Genomic DNA, 22,201 nt, shown 5'->3' on the forward strand with positions numbered 1-22,201 from the left:
TGAAAAAGAAAAAGCCGATCTTTGAAACTATTGCGCACAGGATTTTTAGTTTCAACAATAAGTGATGCAAAATTATATTGTCAAGTATTGAACTATCAATAGCAACTTCAAATAGTAATACAAATGCTAATAACTGGCGATTTAATGTTACAATCCAGGAAAAATTCTCCCTGAAAAAGTTCTTTGAATTTATTTTAAAGCAAACATAAACATTTATCCCTAACTCCCTACTGTCTTTTACTAGGTACTGGACCAAGTCCGCCAAAATCCATCACTGACCCTGCTTCACATAATGCTTTAGGACCAAATCTACCGAAATCCATCACAAGACAACCACTACTATAGGTTGGTTTTGATGGACTTGGTACTCATCGCTTGCCTACCAAAATTCCCCCAAATAGGGTGCGGGGGTGGATTTCATTGGAGTTGGGAATAGGATTTCACCACGGAAGGACATGTAGCTGCCAAAAAAAGTTACAAAGAGTACATGCAAGGTTTAGCTCAGCAAAATCCACTGCTATAGTGAGATTCAACTGAGAATGCTCAATAATAAAATGCTGGCTGCCAATGTGTCCTTGCGTTAGGTTATGTTTGGTAGGCCCTTGTTGCATGACATTTGCCACAAATTGCTCACAAAGCTCCAAAACGCCCTGCCCGTTATTCCGTGCGCGGTGCAAACTGCCCATGCACTCTATGGTTTTATGGATTATCATCAGGGCCCAATTTCATAGCACTGCTTAACAGTAAGCAGAAAAGTTGTGCTTACTATAGCAGAAAATCATGCTGCTGCTTAAGCACTATTTCATGCTAACGGTTGCGCGCGCATGGAGATTTCTATTGTTACGTCACTGATTTAAGCAAAGATTTCTTTTGGGGTTAAGCGTGCTTTTGCTGCGCTTACTGAATAACGGTCCCTATGAAATAGATGGAGGCTCGGTAAGCACAAAGTCGGCTGTTAAGCAGCGCTATGAAATTGGGCCCAGGTAACAAATACAATATATCACAATGTGGTACAGGTAAGGGTATTGGATATCATTGGGGCAGTATTTGAAGAAACGAAAATGCTGTTTTTCTTGCGGTGGTTTGGTCATAACCATCGCAAGGAAATTAAAACTTGTTAACATGCAGGGCAATAGACCATTTTCATGTTGCGGCCATCTTGATTTTTTTCCCATTCAAATCAACGTAACCAAAGCGAGGCTGGAAGGAAAAATAGTCTGGTTCCTTTTTGCACAAAAAAAATTATCATTCAGTACGGTTATTGGAATTGGATACAGGGATTGGATACATGACTGAAATGGTGGCAGCATGATAAAGCTTTATAAAACACTTACTTCTTGTGGTTAGGCAATGCTTAAAATTCAGGCATGCAACTGGGAAATTAAAAAAGAGGAAATTCATTTGTACAGTGTTTTACTATTTTTAATGGCACACATTGGAAGTAAAAAAAAAGAGGAAATCAGCTGATCTGAGAAAAAGTTGCATGCCTGTTAATTAAAGTACGTCAAGTAGGCCTGATGAAAACTTTTGAATTTATGACACTAAAAAAGCCCAGATGAAAATTTACAAAAACCACATAAAAACACATGCAAGCTTAGAAAATTATTTGATATCATTATCGTCAGCATCAATAACTTATGAAAAATAAGACAAGGCACAATAGTTACATGTTTCAAGGTGATGCTGTCTTAATAAATGGCCCCCAACATGAAACTGAACTTTAAAAAAATAAAAATTGGCAAACTCCAAAACCGGTTAAAATCAGCCCTGTTTTGCAGAACTTCAATATCCTTCATGCTTTGATTAATGAAAGACAAAATGTTATGATTCATTTGTACTACACCTTTCCACAAACCTAATCCAAAATCAATCGGCCCTAGACTGGTTCCCGCTCCCATAATATGGGGACCGGTAGCGAGTTCCCATTTAAAGCCATTAATTGGATCACCTCCGCTCATGCGCGCAGCAACGATTTGCTGAGATAACTGATGCTTAACTCGAAGAATTTTTGTTGAATATTTATTGGATATAGCAAAATAAAATATAACATGGTTAATATTTCGGGTGAATAGTTGATATTAGCTCCCCCTTGGTATTGGAAGTTGAAAAAACTAGTTCCTTGGTTTTGGAAGTTGAAAAACTAGTTCCTTCAGCTTTGCCTCGGTAACAAGTTTGTCCATTTCCAATACCTCGGGCACTAATATCATCCTTTCACCCTCATGTTATATTTGAATCCTACTGAATGTTATAAAACTAGGAAATTAAAACCTTATTCTAAATATTACATTGGAAACTCACTATAGAGGCCAAGTTTGGGAAAATTGCCTCAAGAGTGTACCCCTACATGTACAGAGCACACACTCTTGATTTGCTATACTCCCGAGGACAATGCTTTGTGTTTTCCTTTGTACCTGTAATATAACACACTCCCATAGACTAAGCACACAAACCTACCACAGAGGACCGTTTTCAACAAAAGACCCAACTCCTGAGGACTGAAAGTATCTGTTGTTCTCCCTTTGTGTGTCTGTCCTGGGGGGTTATGTAGAACAAGTACACAGATGCTTGTCTTCTGCGATGGAACCATTACCATTTCATAGTCTTGATCTTGGCCAGACCGCTTGCCGTGATCGTCCCGTGGGCCTGGGAGTAGCTGCCGAGCGTGGACTTCGGAACGCCAGCCGAGGGAGCGTTCTTAGCACCGTACTGCTTGCGACCGTAGGAAGGTCTGGGCCGGTCTTCCTTGGCCGAGACGGGTCTGTGGCCTGGGACCTACACAAGTCAAAATACATGGCGTAAAGAATAATCAGTGTTGCTTGTAATCCAGTCAATCAAAAGCAATGTCAAGGCCGCTGTAGTCGAGTCCATCACATGTCTGGTCACAAGTTAATCACAAGTCCTGTCACCTGGTGTAACGGTCTCACTTCTCAGGCATGCTAGCTTCTCCGAGAGGGAAGTTTCGCTTCAACACGCATGCACAACATTGCGCAGTAATGTACATTTTCGCCACCTTTATTTGTGTGCCGAGTTCTTTGGGGTTGTACTGGTGCATTTAAGATCTTAGGATATTTGTATGTACTTTACAGGGTACCAGTCGAATCCAGAAATTTCGTGGCACGAGTGCAATTCCCAATAACCAGAAAGACTTGAAGGATGCCTGTGCACATTTATTTTAAACCGTGGTTGCAAAAATAAAGACACGTGATGGACCACGAACAAGCCAGGAACACAGACCAAGGACTTAATTATTCTTCCATGCCACACACACATGACGCTGGGAACACAAATCAGAATGCTTACAAGGCCATGGAATGACTTGACCCACAGGAAGTGTTACATAACACATTCTTGGGTGTCCCTCACTGTGTTATTTATGGACTGGGTAGACTTCAGAACAGCCCGAGGAAAAGTAAGCACAGCAGACACATGAGCATGTATTGTGCTCATGTAATGTGCACTGTAACGTGCTAAATAATCTGCCGAATACACCCGGAGAAGCTAGCACGCCGGAGAAGTGAGCCCGTGACACCAGGATAAGGCAAGCCCATCACAAGTCCCAGGTAGTCCCTACAAGGCCATTGCAAGTCCTCCAGTCCCAATTCAACTCGCAAGCAACTCAAATGAGCTTTGACAATAGTATTGCTTTGTTGTTTGTTCATCCACTGTTTCTTGTGACAGGAATCATGAGTGGACTCGTGATTTACTTTTGACTGGACTTGTGATAGACTTGACTTCATGTACATCCCTGCCTAATATTAGTAACAGGGGATTAAAAGCATTGAACAGCTCAGTAGAATGCTATAGAATAATTTAGTATTGGATTACTCGAGACTGCATTTAACTGAATATCCGGATATTTGAAACTGTCATCTGCAACTGCATGCTGCGACCATAAAAGTTGCATGGAGAGTGTGCCAGTTGAAATGTGCATGCATCGATCGTTATAGGCCTATAGGGTGCTGTACTTTATAACTGTGAAAGGGCTACACCTGCTAAAAGGATGTGAACAATGAACCGCGTAACATTTTGGCAGTTTGATTTTGGAATGTTTGCGCACAATAGACATATTTTCCAAGGGGAAAGTTTTAAAGTATCTTACAACTCTGGAGCTTGTCACTGTGAGCCCGAGAGGGTTCTTGTCAGTGTCTCTGGTGATTTGAGGGTGGCGTAAACCGGCGGAGAACGATCTTGTACGATGGTGGCCCGCAGAATGACGGGAACTGTGATTTGGGGAATGATATTGCTGTGCGTGATTCTCACTTCCGCTACCAGTCTGCAGTCAATGGGGGAAAGAAAGTGTCAGGGTTTTAAACTTCATCTGAGATAAATTCAAAATATAAACAAAATGGCAAGATATAACAGTGACTAATTATAAATTTGAATGAAGCAATTGACCGGAGCAGGTTTTGAACCTGCAACCTCCGGATTGCCGTTCCGGTGTTCTACCAACTGAGCTATCCAGCCCTATGTTGGCGGTTCCCTATTTTGTCAATGCCTTTGTTCAAGGGCGCTAGTCAGAAGCCATAAGCCTAAAAACTTGGCTCAGCAGATTTTTGAGAAAACTGCGAAAAGCTTCAATTTTCTCATCGCAAAGCAAGACTCTGTTGAAATCCCTCCCTTCCAAAACATTCCGACTTGCATCATCTTGGGGTATATCCCAGTTTGCCACTTAACTAATAAGTGTCATTCACGGATATGTAACCAATTGGAAATTAAACTAAATTCGGCCAGTTGGGAGCAGCATTTGAAGAAAAAAAAATTTTCCCCTCAGGATGCAGATATGCAACTGGGGATTTAGCAAAAATGAGGAAAGTCCATTTTCAATTTGTAATGGCATTCATGAGATGGAAAAAAAAGAGGAACTCAGCGGATCCGAGCAAAACTGAGTTGCATGCCTGGCGATGATATAGTCCTAACCATCACCATGAAATTATGGTAATTCCTAATTTCTTGAAAATGACATCATGAAAGGCACAAACATTTCACATGGTGTTTGATCCTATTATTAAAATCAAGTAGAATATTTCACACTATTTTGCAGTATCATTTTTTGACTGTTTGCAAATGCTGTCCACTACCTTTAATCCTTTATAAAGTCAAAGCGTGATGTTGTTCCATTGGGTTCGGACACTACAAGTTCAAAGAGATTCTGGAGCTAGAGCTTCAGCCAAAGCTGGAGTCAAGGCCGAGATTTAGCAAATGGCTTGACAGACTTACAGCATTGATGTTTTCTAGACTGCGTTGCCTGGCTAGGAATCTCTGGCCAGCCTGGGCCTGTGTCCTAGCTGGGCTGCTGACTTGGCCCTGATCCTTGGTGGCCCTACCAATGGCCACCCCTGCAATGAAGACACACACATGATCCAAAAACCTTTAGGCCTCACAAAAGAGTGAGATAGGTAACCAGCTTTGTGACAAGTCGTCACCGTTATCAAGAAGGTACAGGCATGTGGATTTTGAAGAGAAACCGTTTTCGAGATAATCGCAAGAGAAGTTTCTCCAATTTAAGAACTGCAAAAACTACTACTTTGCAACAAATGTTTGCAATAGGGAAGCCTTAACATAATTATTTGATAAGTAAAATTTAATTTGAACCACCCAGTAATTAGAACTAACACAGTGGTTAATTTGCCAGAATTAATTAGTAAAGATGCCAGTTTCCCACATTTACGCCCTTCTTGTTCAATGTGTTTCTCCATAGGGAAGGGGCACACGTCTTTACGCCCCGCGCAGCTGAGAATGTAACATAGATGCCTGCCCTTCGTGAAAACGAAAATCTCAGTTGACCTACTTTTACGCCTTTCTGTGCAATACTTTTGTACGCTTTTAAGGAGCAGACATACTGCGTCTCTTCGTGAAAAACAAAATGCAATTATGGAGATGCGTGCCCCTTGCATCATTAATGTAATTTAGTACTTAATGATGTTTTGCTTACGGAAATATGTCAGAATGCTTTCAAAAAGTACCATATTTTATAGCAAAATAGTGAAAAAAACTTCATATGGAAATTTTTTTTACAATTATGACATGCCCGACCCTTCGTGAAAACGGTGACAAAGCGACAGTCAGTCAGTGAGATAGGTAACCAGCTTTAGTGACAAGTGACAGACAGTCAGTCGGATAGGTTCAAAGAGACCCTCACGGACTGGCAAAAAAGTCTTTCAAAATAATAATAGAACATTTTAGTCGGAAGAAAGTTGTAGTAACTTCTATAAAATGTATATTACCTGTTTGATAATGCGAATGACCATTTGTTTGCAAAGGTCTCTTGTTTGGCAGAAGGGAAGCCGATCTACTCCCCTGGGCAAGAGGAGGCCGTGTCGACCGGCCCCCTGGGAGGTAGGGGAGGTGACAAACACACAGGCAACAGGTACAGCACACACAAGAGTGCATACAAGAGTGTAGATACCGTCACACAAGCCACAGCACATACAGCAATGCAAAGGAAAAAAGCAGAAAGGAACAACACTACAGCATCACCAAATGAAATGAAACGAGTTACGACAGCAAGAAAGGATAGCAAAATAAGAAATAATATGAGGCCATGGAGCACTCTAAGTTCTGGGCCCAATTCCAAAGAGCTTCTTAAAGGCATAAACATATAGGATCATATGCATATGCCCCAAAAGTAACCTACCCAAATATTATCAAAAAGCTTACTGAAATTAAAGATCGTACTGGTACTAAATTTTACATCATTACAGCAGATAGGTGATGGGATTGTGCCTTTGATGATACAAGCATGATATTTGGCACACAGTCAGAGTACGTCCTGAGAAAGATATTTGGCTGTAGACCTTTATCATGCTGCCACCATTTCAGTCATGTTCCCTGTATCCAATAACAGTACTGAATTATAATGGTTTTCTGTGCAAAAAGGAACCAGACTATTTTTCCTTCCAGCCTCGCTTTGGTTACATTGATTTCAATGGGAAAAAAATCAAGATGGCCGCAACATGATAATGGTCTACAGGGCCATTGCAGATGTGTCTTTCAAAAAAAAAAAATAGGTAGAATAACAAGCAATGGCAGCCATTTTGAAAATTTTGAAAATTGCTTGTTATTCTACCTATATTTGTTCAAAGGACAAATCTGCGATGGCCCTATAGCCAATATCTTTCTTAAGACATACTCTGACTGTGTGCCAAATGCCATGCTTGTATCATCAAAGGCACAATTCCCCCAAATATTTCCCCTATCTGTCCCACTACAGTAATCAAGAAATGTTAGCTGATATCCAACAATCAGTCAACTGACTGATTTTTGGAATAAAGAGTTATGATGATGAAATCATGTTTCGTGATCAAAAAGGTTGTGCCTGTTTTTTTCAGTTTTCTCGAAAAAGTGTAATATCCACTGAGCTGAAACTTCAACAGGTTAAGGCCGATTCATACTTCAACCGAAAGCAAGTGCGAAGCGAAATTCATGTCGTTAACAATGACTTATTGACGACACAAATTTCGCTTCGCTTTCGCGTGAAGTATGAACCAGCCTTTAGGTTTTGAACATTCTTCTTTAGATTTTGAGTGGTGTTATTATTGGGAACGAACAAAATGCATGAAAAGCAAATGATCCTATATGCCTTTACGTTTAATTGCAAACTACTAAGTCTAACTAGGGGTGTGAGTGGAGTCCAAAAAAAATAGCTGAAAATAGCTGAACCTGTAAATAACCGAACCTGCGAGCGCGAAGCGCGAAGCCCTTATGGCGTGGGGTTCGGGGCCTGCCCAAGGGCCCCGGAAAAATTTTGAAATGTAGATGCTCTGTGGTGCATTTTAAAGCCCCCTGGCATGCCTGGGCCAACTATTGGTCGAAAATGTTTTGCAATTTATGCATGTTTTTAAGTTAACTTTTCCTTCATATTGGCTTGAAACTGCCTAAATGGCCAACTTGTATATGAAAACTGGGAAATTCAACCACGTTTTCCATATTTTAACTCCTTACTGCAGATGATTGATACACATCGTCACCGCGTGTCCCGGCTTCTGATCGAGTGGCCTAATTTCTGCCCATTAACCATGTGTTCCATCCAAATCCATTTCCACGGATTCGTAACCTGAGGATCGGTCTTGTCAATGTCCGAATCAAACTCCGAACCTCTTGGGATAATAACACATTTGTGTTGCACTGACATCTTGCGGAATTAATGTCAAAATACGTTCGAAACATTTGAAACGACACACTAACGTACGTATCAGCATGCAGCGGAATACGCAGCAGGCCGATGCGTGCATGCAATGAAATGCACACATGAACTTTGCCCCGCATGATGCCCTCTACCGGCGCGGCACGGCGACAATTTACTAGTCTTATTTCAAGGCTTTATATTTGCAACAAGACGATATTTACAGCGAGTTATTGTGGAGATCATCGCGTGTCACTACATGCATAGACACAGGAACGGCCGCAAAGAGTCCCAACGCGCTTCATGGCGCATGTGTGAATATTCATATTTATCTGCAGCCAATCACAGCGCAATGACTGTTGGTTCCCCGGATGCTGTTTACACGTTGTGTACACACGCGGCTTCGAGCTGAAAAATGCATGCACATGGCATCGTATAGTACACACGTACGTACGTAAATGTACATGTACATGTACAGTACATGTACATTGAATGCTCGCTTGCACGCACCCCATCTCAGAGCTACGTGTATGTTGTAGAGAGCGGATCGCGTGCGTTCGGCGGAAAATAAAATAAACGGAAATAAAATCAAAGCTTACGCGCGCGGGAAAAAGCGGGGGAAATCTGGACCATCGGAAGAAAAAAAAGCGGAAAACAAAATGTGGCACGCTGAACAAAAAAGCGGAAATCCGCTAAATAGCGGAGATTTCACACCCCTGTCTAACACCACAACAACAAAATTGACAGCATTGCGTGTAATCTACCACACAGCTACATTATCACTGGTCCTCATCCTGCCTACCTGTGTGTGCGGGCTGAGGCGCGGCCCCACTGGCGCCCACTACTGTTTTCTGTTTGCTGGCTACGTGGTTGTTTTGGGGCGGTAATGCAGCGACGGGGGCGGGCTCTGCAGGGGGCAGGGTTTCTCGGGGTTTCTCCTCGGCTCTTAGTCGCTCTCGATGTCTCGCCTTTTTCTCTTTGATCATCTAAAATCAACAAACAAACAAACAAATGAACAGACAAACATAACAATAAGATCTATGTCGAATGAGCATACAGCAAGAAGTGCTGTAGGTCCAGACCTTAGGTCCAACAAGTGTATTGAAATATGAGGTGTAGTGTACAAATGTTGACTGTTTCACAAGGTGTGGTAAAACTAGCCTCCCAAGGTGATCCATGGAGCATTCTGTTTTCATGAGCATTTGGTTAGCGGGCTTTCACTTAAGTTGAACCCTGATGAGGGAAATGGAATGTTCCACGGATAACCGAGCGAGGCTAGTTTTACTACACCACGAGTTAAAGCAGTCTATACTTGTTTTATAATGCCACACTCACAGATTCTGCTTGATTTCAAGAGATAGTAACCCTCCTGCTGTTTGAACCGTCGCAGACAGAAAAAAAATTCGATCCTCTTCCCCTGTCGTGTCTTTTACACAGGCTAGTCACCAGCAGTCAGACCATATTTCAAGCAAGCACACGTCAAATTCAGTCAACTGACAAAAGCATGCAAGAAGTAGGCACAGCTGGCTAATATCAATCACCTAAAGTCAAAGCATAGCCGTGTCAAGTGACATAAACAGTCACGTCACAGATAGTCAATCCTGCTTTATGTAGGCTGGGAGCTCTTAACTTTTGAAAGTACATGTAGTCACTTGATTGATTTTGACTGAAAGGACAAATTTGCACAGAATGTAGGTTTGCACAGGAGGGTTTAATAAAAACTGATGAATTCAACCAAAATCCCATTAAAATGTACTTCTATTTAAATAGGAAATTGGATTAAACTTTACTTAACCTTTTCCAAAGTACCACTTCTTGAAATGTTTCTTGAAAACTCAACTCTGTAGAACAACACCTGCAACGTGCAACTCGTATGCATGTGCACACAAACCTCTGGTCGTTACATTGGTTTCTACGCGTATCATGCTTTTTCAAAGCGAGGCAGCCATTGTAGAGTCTTTTTGGCTGTGCACAGTAAGATAGTAAAGATAGTGAACGCCATGTAACTTGCTCTCGGCCAATCAAGATACAGAATCTGAGAGTGAGGTGTTATAATGTATGAATGAAATATAACATGGTTTGAGTGTGGATAGTCAATATTGCTGGCATTAGTTCCCATCGAATAGAACAAAGAGTATGTATGTATACGGACATCATCTTTACAAACTTAAAGTGTCATGCCGGCAGATAAAAATCACAACAACGAATGACCAAACAATCTTTCGTGCACCACGTCACGCTTGTTAAAGAGACATTCTACTGTAACACTATTAAAAGTCAACATGTTTCCAACAAAACACTGATTAAACTACTGCCTGACCTCATACAGTTTTCTCCTATACTCGCCGACTGATAACTGGACATCGTCATCTAAGGGAGGGACGACATCGTAGTCTAGTACCTTCTCCTCAGCTGCATTGTGAAACCTTGGCAAATTGACAAGAACAAGGTAACCAGTCTTGCAACTCTTCGAATTTTGGACTTGTGTCAGTGAAATGGAAAGGGGTGGCGGGGTGGAGAGAGGTGGGGGGATTAGCCTTAACACTTACTCCTGAGGGAACTTGTTGAATACTCATTATTATTTATATCAGGCTTCCAAGTTGTAAAAATACATCAGTGTACTGCATACTTTGGGAAAAGTATCCGGATGACTACACAATATTTTTGTTGTTATTATTGCATAGACATCCGGGCATTTTATGGTATCGGCAAGCCTTATGCTGGTTTCCACTCAATCAAGAGCCTAGAAACTCACAGTTCTCAACCAGTCAACGGAGCATAGCAGTCGCACAGAAGCGGCGTGAGATCTGCTTTGGTAAGCGAGGAAGAATTAGAGAACTAAAGACTCCCACAATACACCTCAACTATACTAAAAAGTTTTGGATGATGCATCTTTCCTTCCTTAAACCCTCAAACTATTTTGTTCCCTTATCCCTTTTGATCTTCACCTACACTGGTCTACTCTACCCATGTCCCCCAATCCCTCTTTTGTGTTTCTTCTTCCAACCCTGCATGGTTGTATATCCCCTAGATGTTTGTTTCTTATTCCTCTGTCATCTGCCTCTGAAGAAGGCCTTGCTAAACATGAAATATTAGGCCACTCTAATTTTTTGATTGTAAATTTCAGGTTAATCCAGTCAGTGAGCAGTTCGTAGCAGTTTTATTCTTTTCATGATTCCCCAAGTACCTTCAAAGCAACCAAAGAAGGCAGTAAATATTCTGTGAGCCTATCTGGCCGTGAAGAATCCATCGATGAATTTTGAGATGCTGGTTAAGCTTATAAATGCTAGCGAGTATTCTGTTAAAGTTCTATGCGAAAGTGAGGTAAATTTATTTCGTTCGGTTCAAAGTCTGCCTGATATAAAAATTGTTTGAAGTCATTCTTCATGCAACGCTTTTTGCACACAATATGGCAGCGTCATGAAATTGGTCCTTCGTGCAGCAACAGTGGGAGAGGAGCCGAGGGGGGGGGGGGGCAGGGCAAGTACAAAATAGGGGGGAGGGGGTGAGGAGGAAGAGACCTACTTAGCTACATAAGGATGTTTGAGTGCTTCGGCAGCAGTTAGTCTCTTCTCAGGGTTGAAGTGGAGTAGTCTCCTCAGCAGGTCGATGGCATCGGCCGGTGCTTTGGGAAGGATATCCTCAAAGGACTGCCTATGTCTACACATGAGATGTCAAAAGCAATGCATTTTATACACAATCAGCCCATTAAAGCTGGAGTCCATCATTTGCAGCTATCCAAAAAGTAACTGGCGTAATTCTTGTTGAGAAACATACTTGGTTGAAAGATAATAAGGGGACTAAACTCCCTGTGAAATTATTCTTTCTGGAAAGCTGTCATTTTGAAGAAATCAACAAAAGAAGGCCTTTCCAACGGTGCTTCTTAAGACGCACCGTAGGAAATTTAAATTAGTAGTTTGTTTTATCTTGCGGCGAAGTGCGCACAAGCATTGGCACGACGCACACGCGCGCGCGGTTGCTATTATTCGTCGGATCAGTGCGTGACATTGCGTAGCTGCAATCGGCTCATTGAGAACGTGTCTTGGACGCTGAATTCAGGCCCAATTCAAAACCTGATTCAGCAACTTTTGATTTGAAATCGAGATCCTAGAATGCTGTTTTTCTCAGAATATACAGCTGAAGCTGAGCTGAAACTTCATCAGGTTAGTTGTTCAATACCCTTCTTTAGATTTTGAGCACGTTTGTTGATGGACTATACCTTTAAGCATAAATTCGTCCTTAATTTATCCTGGATAATTAACGAAATCACTCCAAATTGTTTAACTGATTTGCTTTCTGATCGACTTGTAAACAGCTTGAGTAATATTCTGCAAATGTAAATGAGCAACGGAAAAGTAGACCAATTTCTTAATAAAAGTTTTTTTTAACGGTATTCATGTAATATGTTTCAACTTTTTGTGCACTCAATGAAACTACATTGTATATGTTGCCATGAATATCAAAGCCAAAAATTGAAGGTGAACTTTAATCTGTAAAAATTCTATTTTCTCAAAACTTAGTTTTACAACTGAAGTTGGTGGTCTATATTTCCGATAATACTGAACCCAATACCCCTAAATGTATTGAACAAAATACCCCGTATCCTAAAAAAAATAAAAAAAATCATCAGATTTTAAGGTTGTTTTGTGAAAAAAAATCAATAGAATTTTGAGAAAACATTTTCTCAAAAGCTATATCTGCAAGATTGAGAAAATTAAACTCAACTGCGTGGATTATTCCTACCTTACGGAGGCTTTGTCGAGAATTGAGGACACGTAGTTGGAGTCGATAGCTTCTTTATCAGCCTTTGAGGGAGCGTCGATGATATTCATGATTCGCTCGATCTGATTTAGCGTCGACGTTCCGGGGAAGAGGGGTTTGCCGCGGAGCAGCTCGCCCAAGATGCAACCCACGCTCCACATATCCACTCCTTTGGTATATCTGCATCGGGAAACGAACAAGGTGCGTGTGAACGACATCCATTCCCAGTACTGTGCATTTCCGAATCAGTTATTATTCAATTATTCAAACTTGAATTTTAATCAAATAGGCGCAACATGCTGATTACATTTTACACCTGCCATGCCCTGGCTGGTCCGAGTTATCATCCGTTGTTCAACGGAGCCGGCAAGCTCCACAACAACGTCTGACATATGTGAGCATGCAACTTTTATACGACGACGCGTGCCAGCCAATCGGAGTTGATTTTAGAAATTGTGACATCATTTTTGCGCAGAAATTTGGCCTTAGCTGTTGATTGGTCAATGGGCTGCCATGTTTTTGTACTTTACAACAATGGGTTACTGAAGACCCGTTATAGAAGGCGCCCGCTGAATGGTCAGAATCTGGAGGTCAAGAAGCAGTCTTGTTTTGCACAACTCCAGCACAGCACCAGACCAAAATGCATAAGGAGTAGGCCTGGGCGAGTAGTGGATTTCTTCTACTCAAATTCCCATAAAAGCAGAAAAAAAGTGACATATCTGTCAGTATGACGTGAAGTAACTGACAAACAAAGAGCTTGCAAGTCGCACCACATTCTTCAGCACTTAAATATCACTTACTGTGCGACATTTGGGGTTATTTACTTGAATTTTAAAAAAAAAATGACTAATGGTGCGAATTGGTTAATACCTCTTGGATGCTAGGAGAATTTCAGGCGCCCTGTACCACCGAGTTGCTACATATTCTGTGAGCGCTGGATCGCTTTCGCTCTGAGTAATGTCCAGTTGTGTTATTGACCTCGCTAGGCCGAAATCGGCAACCTTGACAAAACATTCGCTGTCGAGAAGAATGTTGGAGGGCTGTGGATTGAAAAAATATAATAATAATATCCAAAAATAAAAAGATGAAACAAACTATCTGCAAATGATCACAAATCAATATCATCCCATTCTTGATTTCTATTAGTTTCTCAAAAGTTGTAATGGAGTGTGCTATTTAAATAAATTTTTCCAAATTTTATAAATTCAGAGTCAAGGATTCAGTTTGAATGCACAGCTTTATTGGCTTTCGCATAGTTGCGTAAAAGCCTTTCTTTTTGTTCTGATTTTCTTTCTTTCCCCCCTTCTTTTTGTCCCGTGGAAAATCCCATAGACTTTGTACACGTCTTTTCCAGCCTTTATTTTTGGCATTCATCTTTGTCATAAATCCTTCAAAGTTAGCATAGGCATAGTTCCTATAGCAACGATGTGTCCCGAAGAGTGACGTCATGATGACGTTATCATGTGTCACTAGACGTCATCTTAAAGGTGCATATCTGAAGATCCTTTTTCTACAGAACTGTATATCCAATTGGGTTGAAACTTGGTACGTAGGTAGACCAGGATGTGTTATATGTAAAAATTGAGGTGACGTCATCATGACGTCATCAAGTGATTTTATATATATTTTGAAATATTGAAGCTTAGCGCCATATCTCACGAATGCAACATGCTAAATTCAAAATTCTTTTTGTTATGGGTTTGTTAGGGCATATGCACAAAAAAAGTGACAAGTGTGTGATGTCATGATCACGTCATCAAAAATGTCATTTTCAAAACACATACACAGGTAGGTCCGATTGTCTTGAAACTTATTACATTTGATTCTACTAGCAAAATTTGACATAAAATACAACCAAGTTGACTTCAAACTAGGCACACAAAAAGACCCCAGTTTTAAGTTGGCCCAATACAAGTGATGTCATGATGATGTCATCAATGGTCTTGTGACGTCATTTTAAAGGCGTCCATTTAAAGATTGTGTATCTAGAGAACTTCCAGTCTGATATGATTTTTAAAAAATGCTATCGGCGATATCGATATCAAATAATATCGAATAATCGAGTTATATCGATATATCGACGGTGCTTATCATCACTACACCTACAGAAACTACATTTCTGCACTAAATGATGGCCAAATATTACAAATCATCAAGTGTCAGTTGTGCAGCATTCCATGACTTTTGTCTTGGAATATCAACTTTCTTTCCGTGACTCCTTGTAAAATATTAAACAAAATCCCATGGCTTTCCAGGATAGCTTTAAATTCCAGCATTTTCCATGACTGTGAGAACCCTGCAATAGTGATGATGGTGGACTGGGGTCAACATGACAATAATGATTGGGTTTTTAAAGCTTACCTTGTGGTCTCTGTGGATGACGTTACCGGAATGCAGGTACATTGTAGCGTTAATCAGCTGGTACATTATGTATCGCTGGTGGATATCTTTCAGTATATTGCCGTTCTTTATGACTGCGTGCAGGTCTGTGTCTACATTTGAAGACAACAAAAACAGGGAATATGTAAGTATTACAGCTGGTTCATACTTCATGCGTAAGCGAATGCAAATTTGTGACGTCATGGAAAGTATTCACGCTGTAATTGGCAGAAGTTGAACATATGTCAATTCTGGCAAATTTCATTGAGAATTATTTGTAATGTCACATTCGTTTTGCATTCGCATTTGCGTAAAGTATGTACTGGCCTTTAAACTGAACAAAGAAAATTCTTGAAGCTAGATTTGAACATTCGACCTCTGGAATGCCGTACTGATGCCCGAACAGCCGAGTTATCTAGCCCTACATCTGTGGTATTCGAAACTGCCTATTTCTGGGTGCTAGTCAGATGCTATTAACTTTATATGCCATGTCATTTGATAGGACTTTGAATAGACACATAAACCAAACTGCAGTCAAAGCAAACAGAACCCTCGGTCTACTCAAAAGAACACTATCCAACTGTGATATACACACCAAAGAAATAGCATATAAAGCACTTGTTCGACCACTACTGGAATATTGTCAAGTCATATGGGACCCCCACCAATTGAACACCATCAACGTGCTTGAAAAAGTTCAGAGACGTGCAGCCAGGTTCGTCCTGAGGGACTGTTGTTTCTCATCGAGCGTCACTGCAATGCTCAAAGACCTAGGCTGGGACCCTTTGGAAGAAAGACGCAACAGAGCTCGACTATGCACAATCTACAAAGAAATTCACGGTATAATTCCATGTAATATCTCCCACCTGCAAATTCATCTACCCAGTGACCAGCTAACTACCAGCAACTACAAGACAAACCAATAGCGCTTTAAATCTTCAACGCCTCCAGTCAAACAAAAACAAATACCTCCACTCGCTATACCCATGGACAATCCCTGAGTGGAACCTCCTACCCGACTCTACTAAAAACCAACCCACACTGAACACCTTCAAAACCCAACTAGACAAGATAAATATCAGCCAACTTTCCACCCATGCGCACTTCAAAATTCAGTAATCAACCAGCCCCACCACAGCAACTTACAGATACAGATACAGATACAGTTACAGATATCAAGGATCACACCTGAAGTCATTCATCACTTTCTGTATTCAACTGTGGGACGTAGAGCCACCCAGGCATGATGATCTGTAGTGAGCTGACACAGCCGCTGAGCGCTAGCAACATTCAATACTATGGCAAAATACATATGCTACAGTATTGAAAAAGACTCTTTTTTTCAATCACACAAGGAGTAGGGGCTATTGTTTTGGTAAACTTACCCATGTATTCAAACACCAAGTAAATGTCTTTGTCGTTATCCGCCTTCATCACATTCAACAGCTTAATGATATTTTTGTGATCTCCAAATTCCTGTTATAAATAAAGATTGCAGGCAAACCACATTGATATTCACAATTTGAAAAAAAAATCCTGCATGTTTACACTGAAATTTCTCATTTTTTAAATATGAACGATTTAAGAATCATTCTATGTTACAATAAGCAGCAAAAAAATGTCTACAGAAGTTTTAAAAACATGATTCCAAAAATCAATTAGGCCATTCTTGTAATTTTTGTAATAATTCTTCCATTTAGTTGGAATCTAGTTCCTTATTATTTTTCTTCAAAGTGAAAGGAATGAAAATACAAAGTTTTTTTTTTCGCCGTTGATGTGTTTAAGAGTAGTTAACCCCTTAAGGACGGGTTATAATGGGGACATTCCTCCACACATAGAGCAAGTGGCCCGCATGACTGCACAGCCTTTGTGTGGTAGCAGAACTGCACAAAAGCAGCAGCTGTGCAACTACCCACTAGCTGTGTGCCACGGCATACCACAGCTGGCAACTGCATTCTAATAAGGATTAGCGGCCGTGGCCATGACCGCTTCCCGTGCGCATGGGGTTAATGACGAAATCAAGCAGGATGAATCTGAAGTAACCAAACCCATACGATATGCCAATTGGTTTAATGTACAAGTGTTTCCCTGTTTTCTAGCAATACCTGCAAAAACATGATTTCTCTGAATGTCCGTTGTGCATCTGTCTGGTTTCTGAACGCATCAAAGATCTTCTTGAGGGCAACAATCTCGCCCGTCCGTCGGTCAATTGCCTTCCAGACAATCCCGTAGGCCTGGCAGGAAAAGAAAGAATAGACACAAGTGCAACAAGGAAAGATTACCCACATAAATGAAATGTGAATTTCACAATTATGGCTCTCAGAGTGAGCTTTTGCCATGTTTAGGCCAAAAAAGGCTGTGGTTTCTGGTACGGAGCTTGCCCCCAAAGTGGTGCGGCGACGCAGCTTTTTTTTTTTTTTTCCTTTTTTTTTCTTCAAATGTCTGCTGATGATTGCAAATAAAGCCCCAAAAATGTAGTGCAAAAATGTATGGGAGCCAAGAGAGGCTACATAAAGCTTATACTCAATCGTAACCCCATCTAAAAACATGTTAAAATTGTGCAGCAGCAGGATTCCACAAACCAGTGAGTTTGGCGGTTTTTAGACATCATTCATCCATACATTGAAAACACACTTTTTAATTTTGCTTAAAAAAAATAAATTTGGAAAATTATTTTGTAGGTATCTCCATCAATGAAGGTAAAGTTTTTAACCAATGTCACTTGACTTCGCGATTCGTGGATTAGTTGAGCCGACAGCAGCTGGAATAATTATTGCCATCAGGTGTAGCATGAATTTAGGTTTTAGGAAATACGGACTCATTGGTGGTACATATTGCACATGCTTATGCATAGATAATTAGGAGAGGGACCGGTCACATGAGAGGGTTTAACCAATTGTCCAATATAAGGGAAAAAGAGACCGATTTTCATATAAGTCCGATTTACATATGACACCGGAACTAGGAGTACAGTCGTTTTCCTAGTTCCGGATAGCAAACTACATTCAGGCTGCTTTCAGCTCAACTACTCCACGAATTCAAGTGACATTGATTCAAAAGTTTACCTTGACGGAGAAACCACGAAATAATTTTCAACATTTAAGCTCTTTTTATTTTGATTTTACGACGTCAGAAAGTACCGATGTCAGTTTTTCTAGTTCCGGATCGGTTCAATCAGTTCGGAATCGATCAAAACTGCTTCACGCGAAAAAAAAATCATGCCAAAAAATCAAAATTTTCAGCCAGAACCAACCGAATCAAGCATAATTTCTGATAAAGTATTTTTTCATTTTCCGAAAATAGTTCAATCAAAAGAATTCCAGCAAATTTTAAAAAGAGAAAAAACGTAATGATTTTGAAACATTTGTCCGCAGCGCATGGACGGACGGACCAAAAATCTTCGACCCAGTACAGAATACGTCACACAAAATTGATTAACGCGCGTGTACTTGGGTCGTAAGTCATGTTGTAAGTGCATGCGCTATCCGGAACTAGGCAAAAGCATACGGTCATTCGTTGGCAAATTTTCAAAAATGAGACTTTACAACTTATTTTGATTCAACAAGCATTCGATGGAAGAGTTTATACGACTGTAGTGCATGAACAAAATATTCGAAAATCACACGGTACAACTACAAGTGATATATCCGAGGAGAACATTTTTCGTTGATTGGCAGCTACGGCGATTTTCTACAACGAAGTGGCTATCGTTACGGCAGCCGTTGTTTAGCGCCCTCTACAATACTTTTTTGATACGCACGCAGGTATATAATTATTTGTTTTCCCACGTTTGAGCGAGCAGTGCGACAGCTCAGTCGATAGAGGGAAGGATTTTGCAGCGCGAGGTTGCGGGTTCGCATCATTTTGTTTGTCAGTTTTGCACTCGAATTTTTTTCCTTTTCTAACCTGAGGCTTTGGAGGATTTTTTTTTAAATGGAAATAAAGTCCAAATTTCATAACGTTCAAATTCACTTTTTTTCAATCTAATTTTATATTTTCTTCTCATGTTTTTATAAAAGTTGCACTACCGACCGTAACGATCATGACGATAGAAAATGGAAAATGCGTTACGGCTGCCGTAACGATAGCCACTGCGTTTCTACAAACCGTCCAAACATGTCGAAGTGTGAGTCGGAAATCCGGCCAAAATTCCTCTTCAAAAGATTTTTTATCGGAAAAATCTTTGTGCATCAACATGATCAACTTGATCAAGGAGCTTACATTTTCCTTTTCAAAATAGATAGTGGATATTTTGCCGGAGGTAATGACGGCAAACTAACGTTTACTAAAGGTTTGCCGGCGGCAATCCATATCAACAGAGGGCGCTGTACCCTTTAAGATAGGGCTGAATTATAAGACATATTAAATTCCCACCAAAAGTTGTGTAGCACGTTTGGTGTAGTGGTTATGCAAAGGCTCTAGTAAGCGGGATGACTCGGGTTCGATTCCGACCGCAGCACATTTTTAATTTCTTTTTCTCATCCCCAAATAAATTAGAATTTTCTTCTTTATTATTTTAACATGTCTCAAAACATTTTTTTGCAGAGTATTACATTTTCTTTTTCAGATTTGTGGCTCTGGAGGATTTTTTTTTAAAGGGAAATAAAGTCCGAAATTATAAAATGGTCTGAATCCCATCTTGTGAATTCGAGGTTACAACGATAATTTTGGCATGGTCTGGAGCCAGACTAAAATTTGTCACCGGAAAATGTACAAGTACAAAAAACAGTAACTGCGCATGTTCAGTGCATATCCGGCAAACTAAAGTTTACTAAAGGTTTGCCATCTCCGGCAAAATATACACTGCCTTCAAAATACATATCGTCAGAATTTTTTGTATTGGAGACTAATCCAAAAGAGCTAGAGTTAGGTTTTTATTTGAAGCTATTATCCGGAACTAGGAAAGCGACTGTAGGAGGAGAACGACTGTAACCTACAGTAGGCTACAGTTGTTCTCCTGGGTGTCGGACGCTTCGCCCCATTTCCACGTCGCCCCATGTCACTTCGCCCCTAACCACTTCGCCCCATCCCCACTTCGCCCCATCCCCACATCGCCCCATCTCCGCTTCGCCCCATCCCCACTTCGCCCCATCCCCGCTTCGCCCCATCCCCACTTCGCCCCATCCCCACTTCGCCCCATGTAGTATGAAAAAGGTGAAGGCTAGGGGTGCAGACCAAATAAACTGCCAAAGACCCCAGATAATAAATGCTCCCAATTCTAGAAACTTAGGAAAAATACAAACTCTCTGATGAGGTGCTCGAGACACAGATGAGAGAAATGATGGCTCTATCCCATTCAGAGACGCCTCTCCTATCGGCTTGTGAATAAAATCATCAGCCGCTGGATTCAAAAGAATCCGTAGGTATGGGTCAGTGAGTTAAAAGGAACTCACTGCCTTGAGGAAAATGTTCCGTCGAAATTTGTCTGATATGTGACACTTACAACTTCATTTAGATGAGATTCGTTCCTCCAAGAGTGAAATTAGGATGTCAAAGGTATTGTTGTTCTCAGATAAGTGGGAGACGGGTTGGTTTAGCCGGGTTGGGAACAAAGTTGGATCTTTTACTTCAAGCTTTTTTCTCGGTAGGGGAGAGCCTAGCTAGAGAGGTTGGTTATGAATTGTTCATTTGGTGATGGGCTAATTCTTTCCGTTGGTTAGCAATTAGTGAATCTGTTGAAATTGTTTTTAAGCCAAAAAAATAGATGAGATTTTTTTTTTTACATGTATTGTAACAGCTGGGGTGAAGTGGGGATGGGGCGAAGTGGGGATGGGCGAAGTGAGAATGCGGCGAAGTGGGAATGGGGTGAAGTGGGGATGGGGCGATGTGGGAATGGGGCGAAGTGGGGATGGGGCGAAGTGGTTAGGGGCGAAGTGACATGGGGCGACGTGGAAATGGGGCGAAGTGTCCGACATTCGTTCTCCTACTACAGTACAACTCCCGCGTCAACATTGTCATTGGCACGATAGGTGTTGGCCCCTATTTCCGACATGCAGGCAAAAATTCCGTACGATTTTACATGCCGATTCAATTCACTGACAGCAACCCCATTTGAAAATCAAAAGAAACACGCCTCCGTAAGCAGTACTTACCCCTTTCCCCAACCTCCTTTTAATTTCATATTTTCTTAAAATGTGACTTTCGATGTCGGAGCTCATTTTTTACCGGTTGAAAATTCAACACACTGAATCGCAGTCGGAATGTCATATACAAATGTACACGGTGTCGAACACCCTTTGCTGTTGCGTGAAAAAAACTATACCCAGGTAAGAGAAACCTGACTATAAAATTGACAATTTTTGCCAAGTAGTTGGTGCTAAACCTTTCACCTCTTTGCCTTTCGCAGAGAAAAACATAGTACGTATTCATTTTAATGTTTCTTTATGTACCTTTGATAGTTCAGCCATAATAGTTTTTAAAATCAATTTATCGATTATATGAGGCGTCTCTGTTAACTGGGTCTGACTTTTAGTTGAGGTGAATTGTGCCTTTGTGCTTGTGTAGCGGATGAATATTACACTTTTGGGTGAGGTTAATGACCGAATGACATGGTGAATTTATTTCTCATGCATATTCATATACTGCGGTGCCAAGGCAACCGACGCAGTGTATAGTACAGGGTTTCACGGCGAATATTTTTAAATTTCCACACTCTTCTTGTCTCTTCACGCAAATGACAATTTTACATGTGACCTATTTTATAGAATGTTAGGTGTTAAATGTGTCTTATCGATACATTTTAAAAGTAGTTTTCTTAAGATTAGAAAAATAATTTTTAAAAAATCAAGAAATATTATCTTGTCTCACTTCCCCCTCAAAAAAGAGGAAGGACTGAAACAAGAAAATATTTCCCAAAACAACAAGTTAGTGTGTTTATCTCTTGTAAGAAATCATTTTACACAATTGCGATTTGAACGTTTGGGTATCTAGAAAGCCTAA

General features: G+C 40.7%; 1 protein-coding gene across 2 annotated transcripts; it reads right to left on the minus strand.

The window, feature by feature from the left end:
- Window positions 1–1,718: 1,718 nt before the first annotated feature.
- On the minus strand, window positions 1,719–21,509 carry LOC119721427 (extracellular signal-regulated kinase 2-like). Of its 2 annotated transcripts, XM_038191511.1 has the most exons (13): window positions 21,355–21,509; window positions 17,368–17,496; window positions 16,648–16,738; window positions 15,245–15,375; window positions 13,754–13,923; window positions 12,866–13,063; window positions 11,648–11,782; window positions 10,443–10,548; window positions 8,925–9,108; window positions 6,225–6,329; window positions 5,218–5,336; window positions 4,100–4,273; window positions 1,719–2,772 (listed from the first exon to the last, which is right to left on the minus strand). In XM_038191511.1, the coding sequence occupies exons 1-13, from the start codon at window positions 21,418–21,420 to the stop codon at window positions 2,587–2,589; spliced, it is 1,794 nt and encodes a 597-aa protein (XP_038047439.1). In that variant the 5' UTR covers window positions 21,421–21,509; the 3' UTR covers window positions 1,719–2,586. The 2 variants fall into 2 exon arrangements, with proteins under 2 accessions (XP_038047439.1, XP_038047440.1); XM_038191512.1 differs by lacking the exon at window positions 6,225–6,329.
- Window positions 21,510–22,201: the final 692 nt, after the last annotated feature.

This window comes from Patiria miniata, unplaced genomic scaffold (genome assembly GCF_015706575.1).
Source record: "Patiria miniata isolate m_02_andy unplaced genomic scaffold, ASM1570657v1 HiC_scaffold_13, whole genome shotgun sequence".
Lineage (NCBI taxonomy): Eukaryota > Metazoa > Echinodermata > Asteroidea > Valvatida > Asterinidae > Patiria > Patiria miniata.

Excerpts from the sequence above, each read along its gene's own strand:
- LOC119721427 (XM_038191511.1), bottom strand. The coding sequence starts at position 21,420 with ATGAGCTCCGACATCGAAAGTCACATTTTAAGAAAATATGAAATTAAA. Across the intron at positions 16,739-17,367 it reads GAGAAATCATGTTTTTGCAG|GAATTTGGAGATCACAAAAA; the intron begins GTATTGCTAGAA and ends TATTTATAACAG. Across the intron at positions 6,330-8,924 it reads GCCTCAGCCCGCACACACAG|GGGGCCGGTCGACACGGCCT; the intron begins GTAGGCAGGATG and ends CCTACCTCCCAG.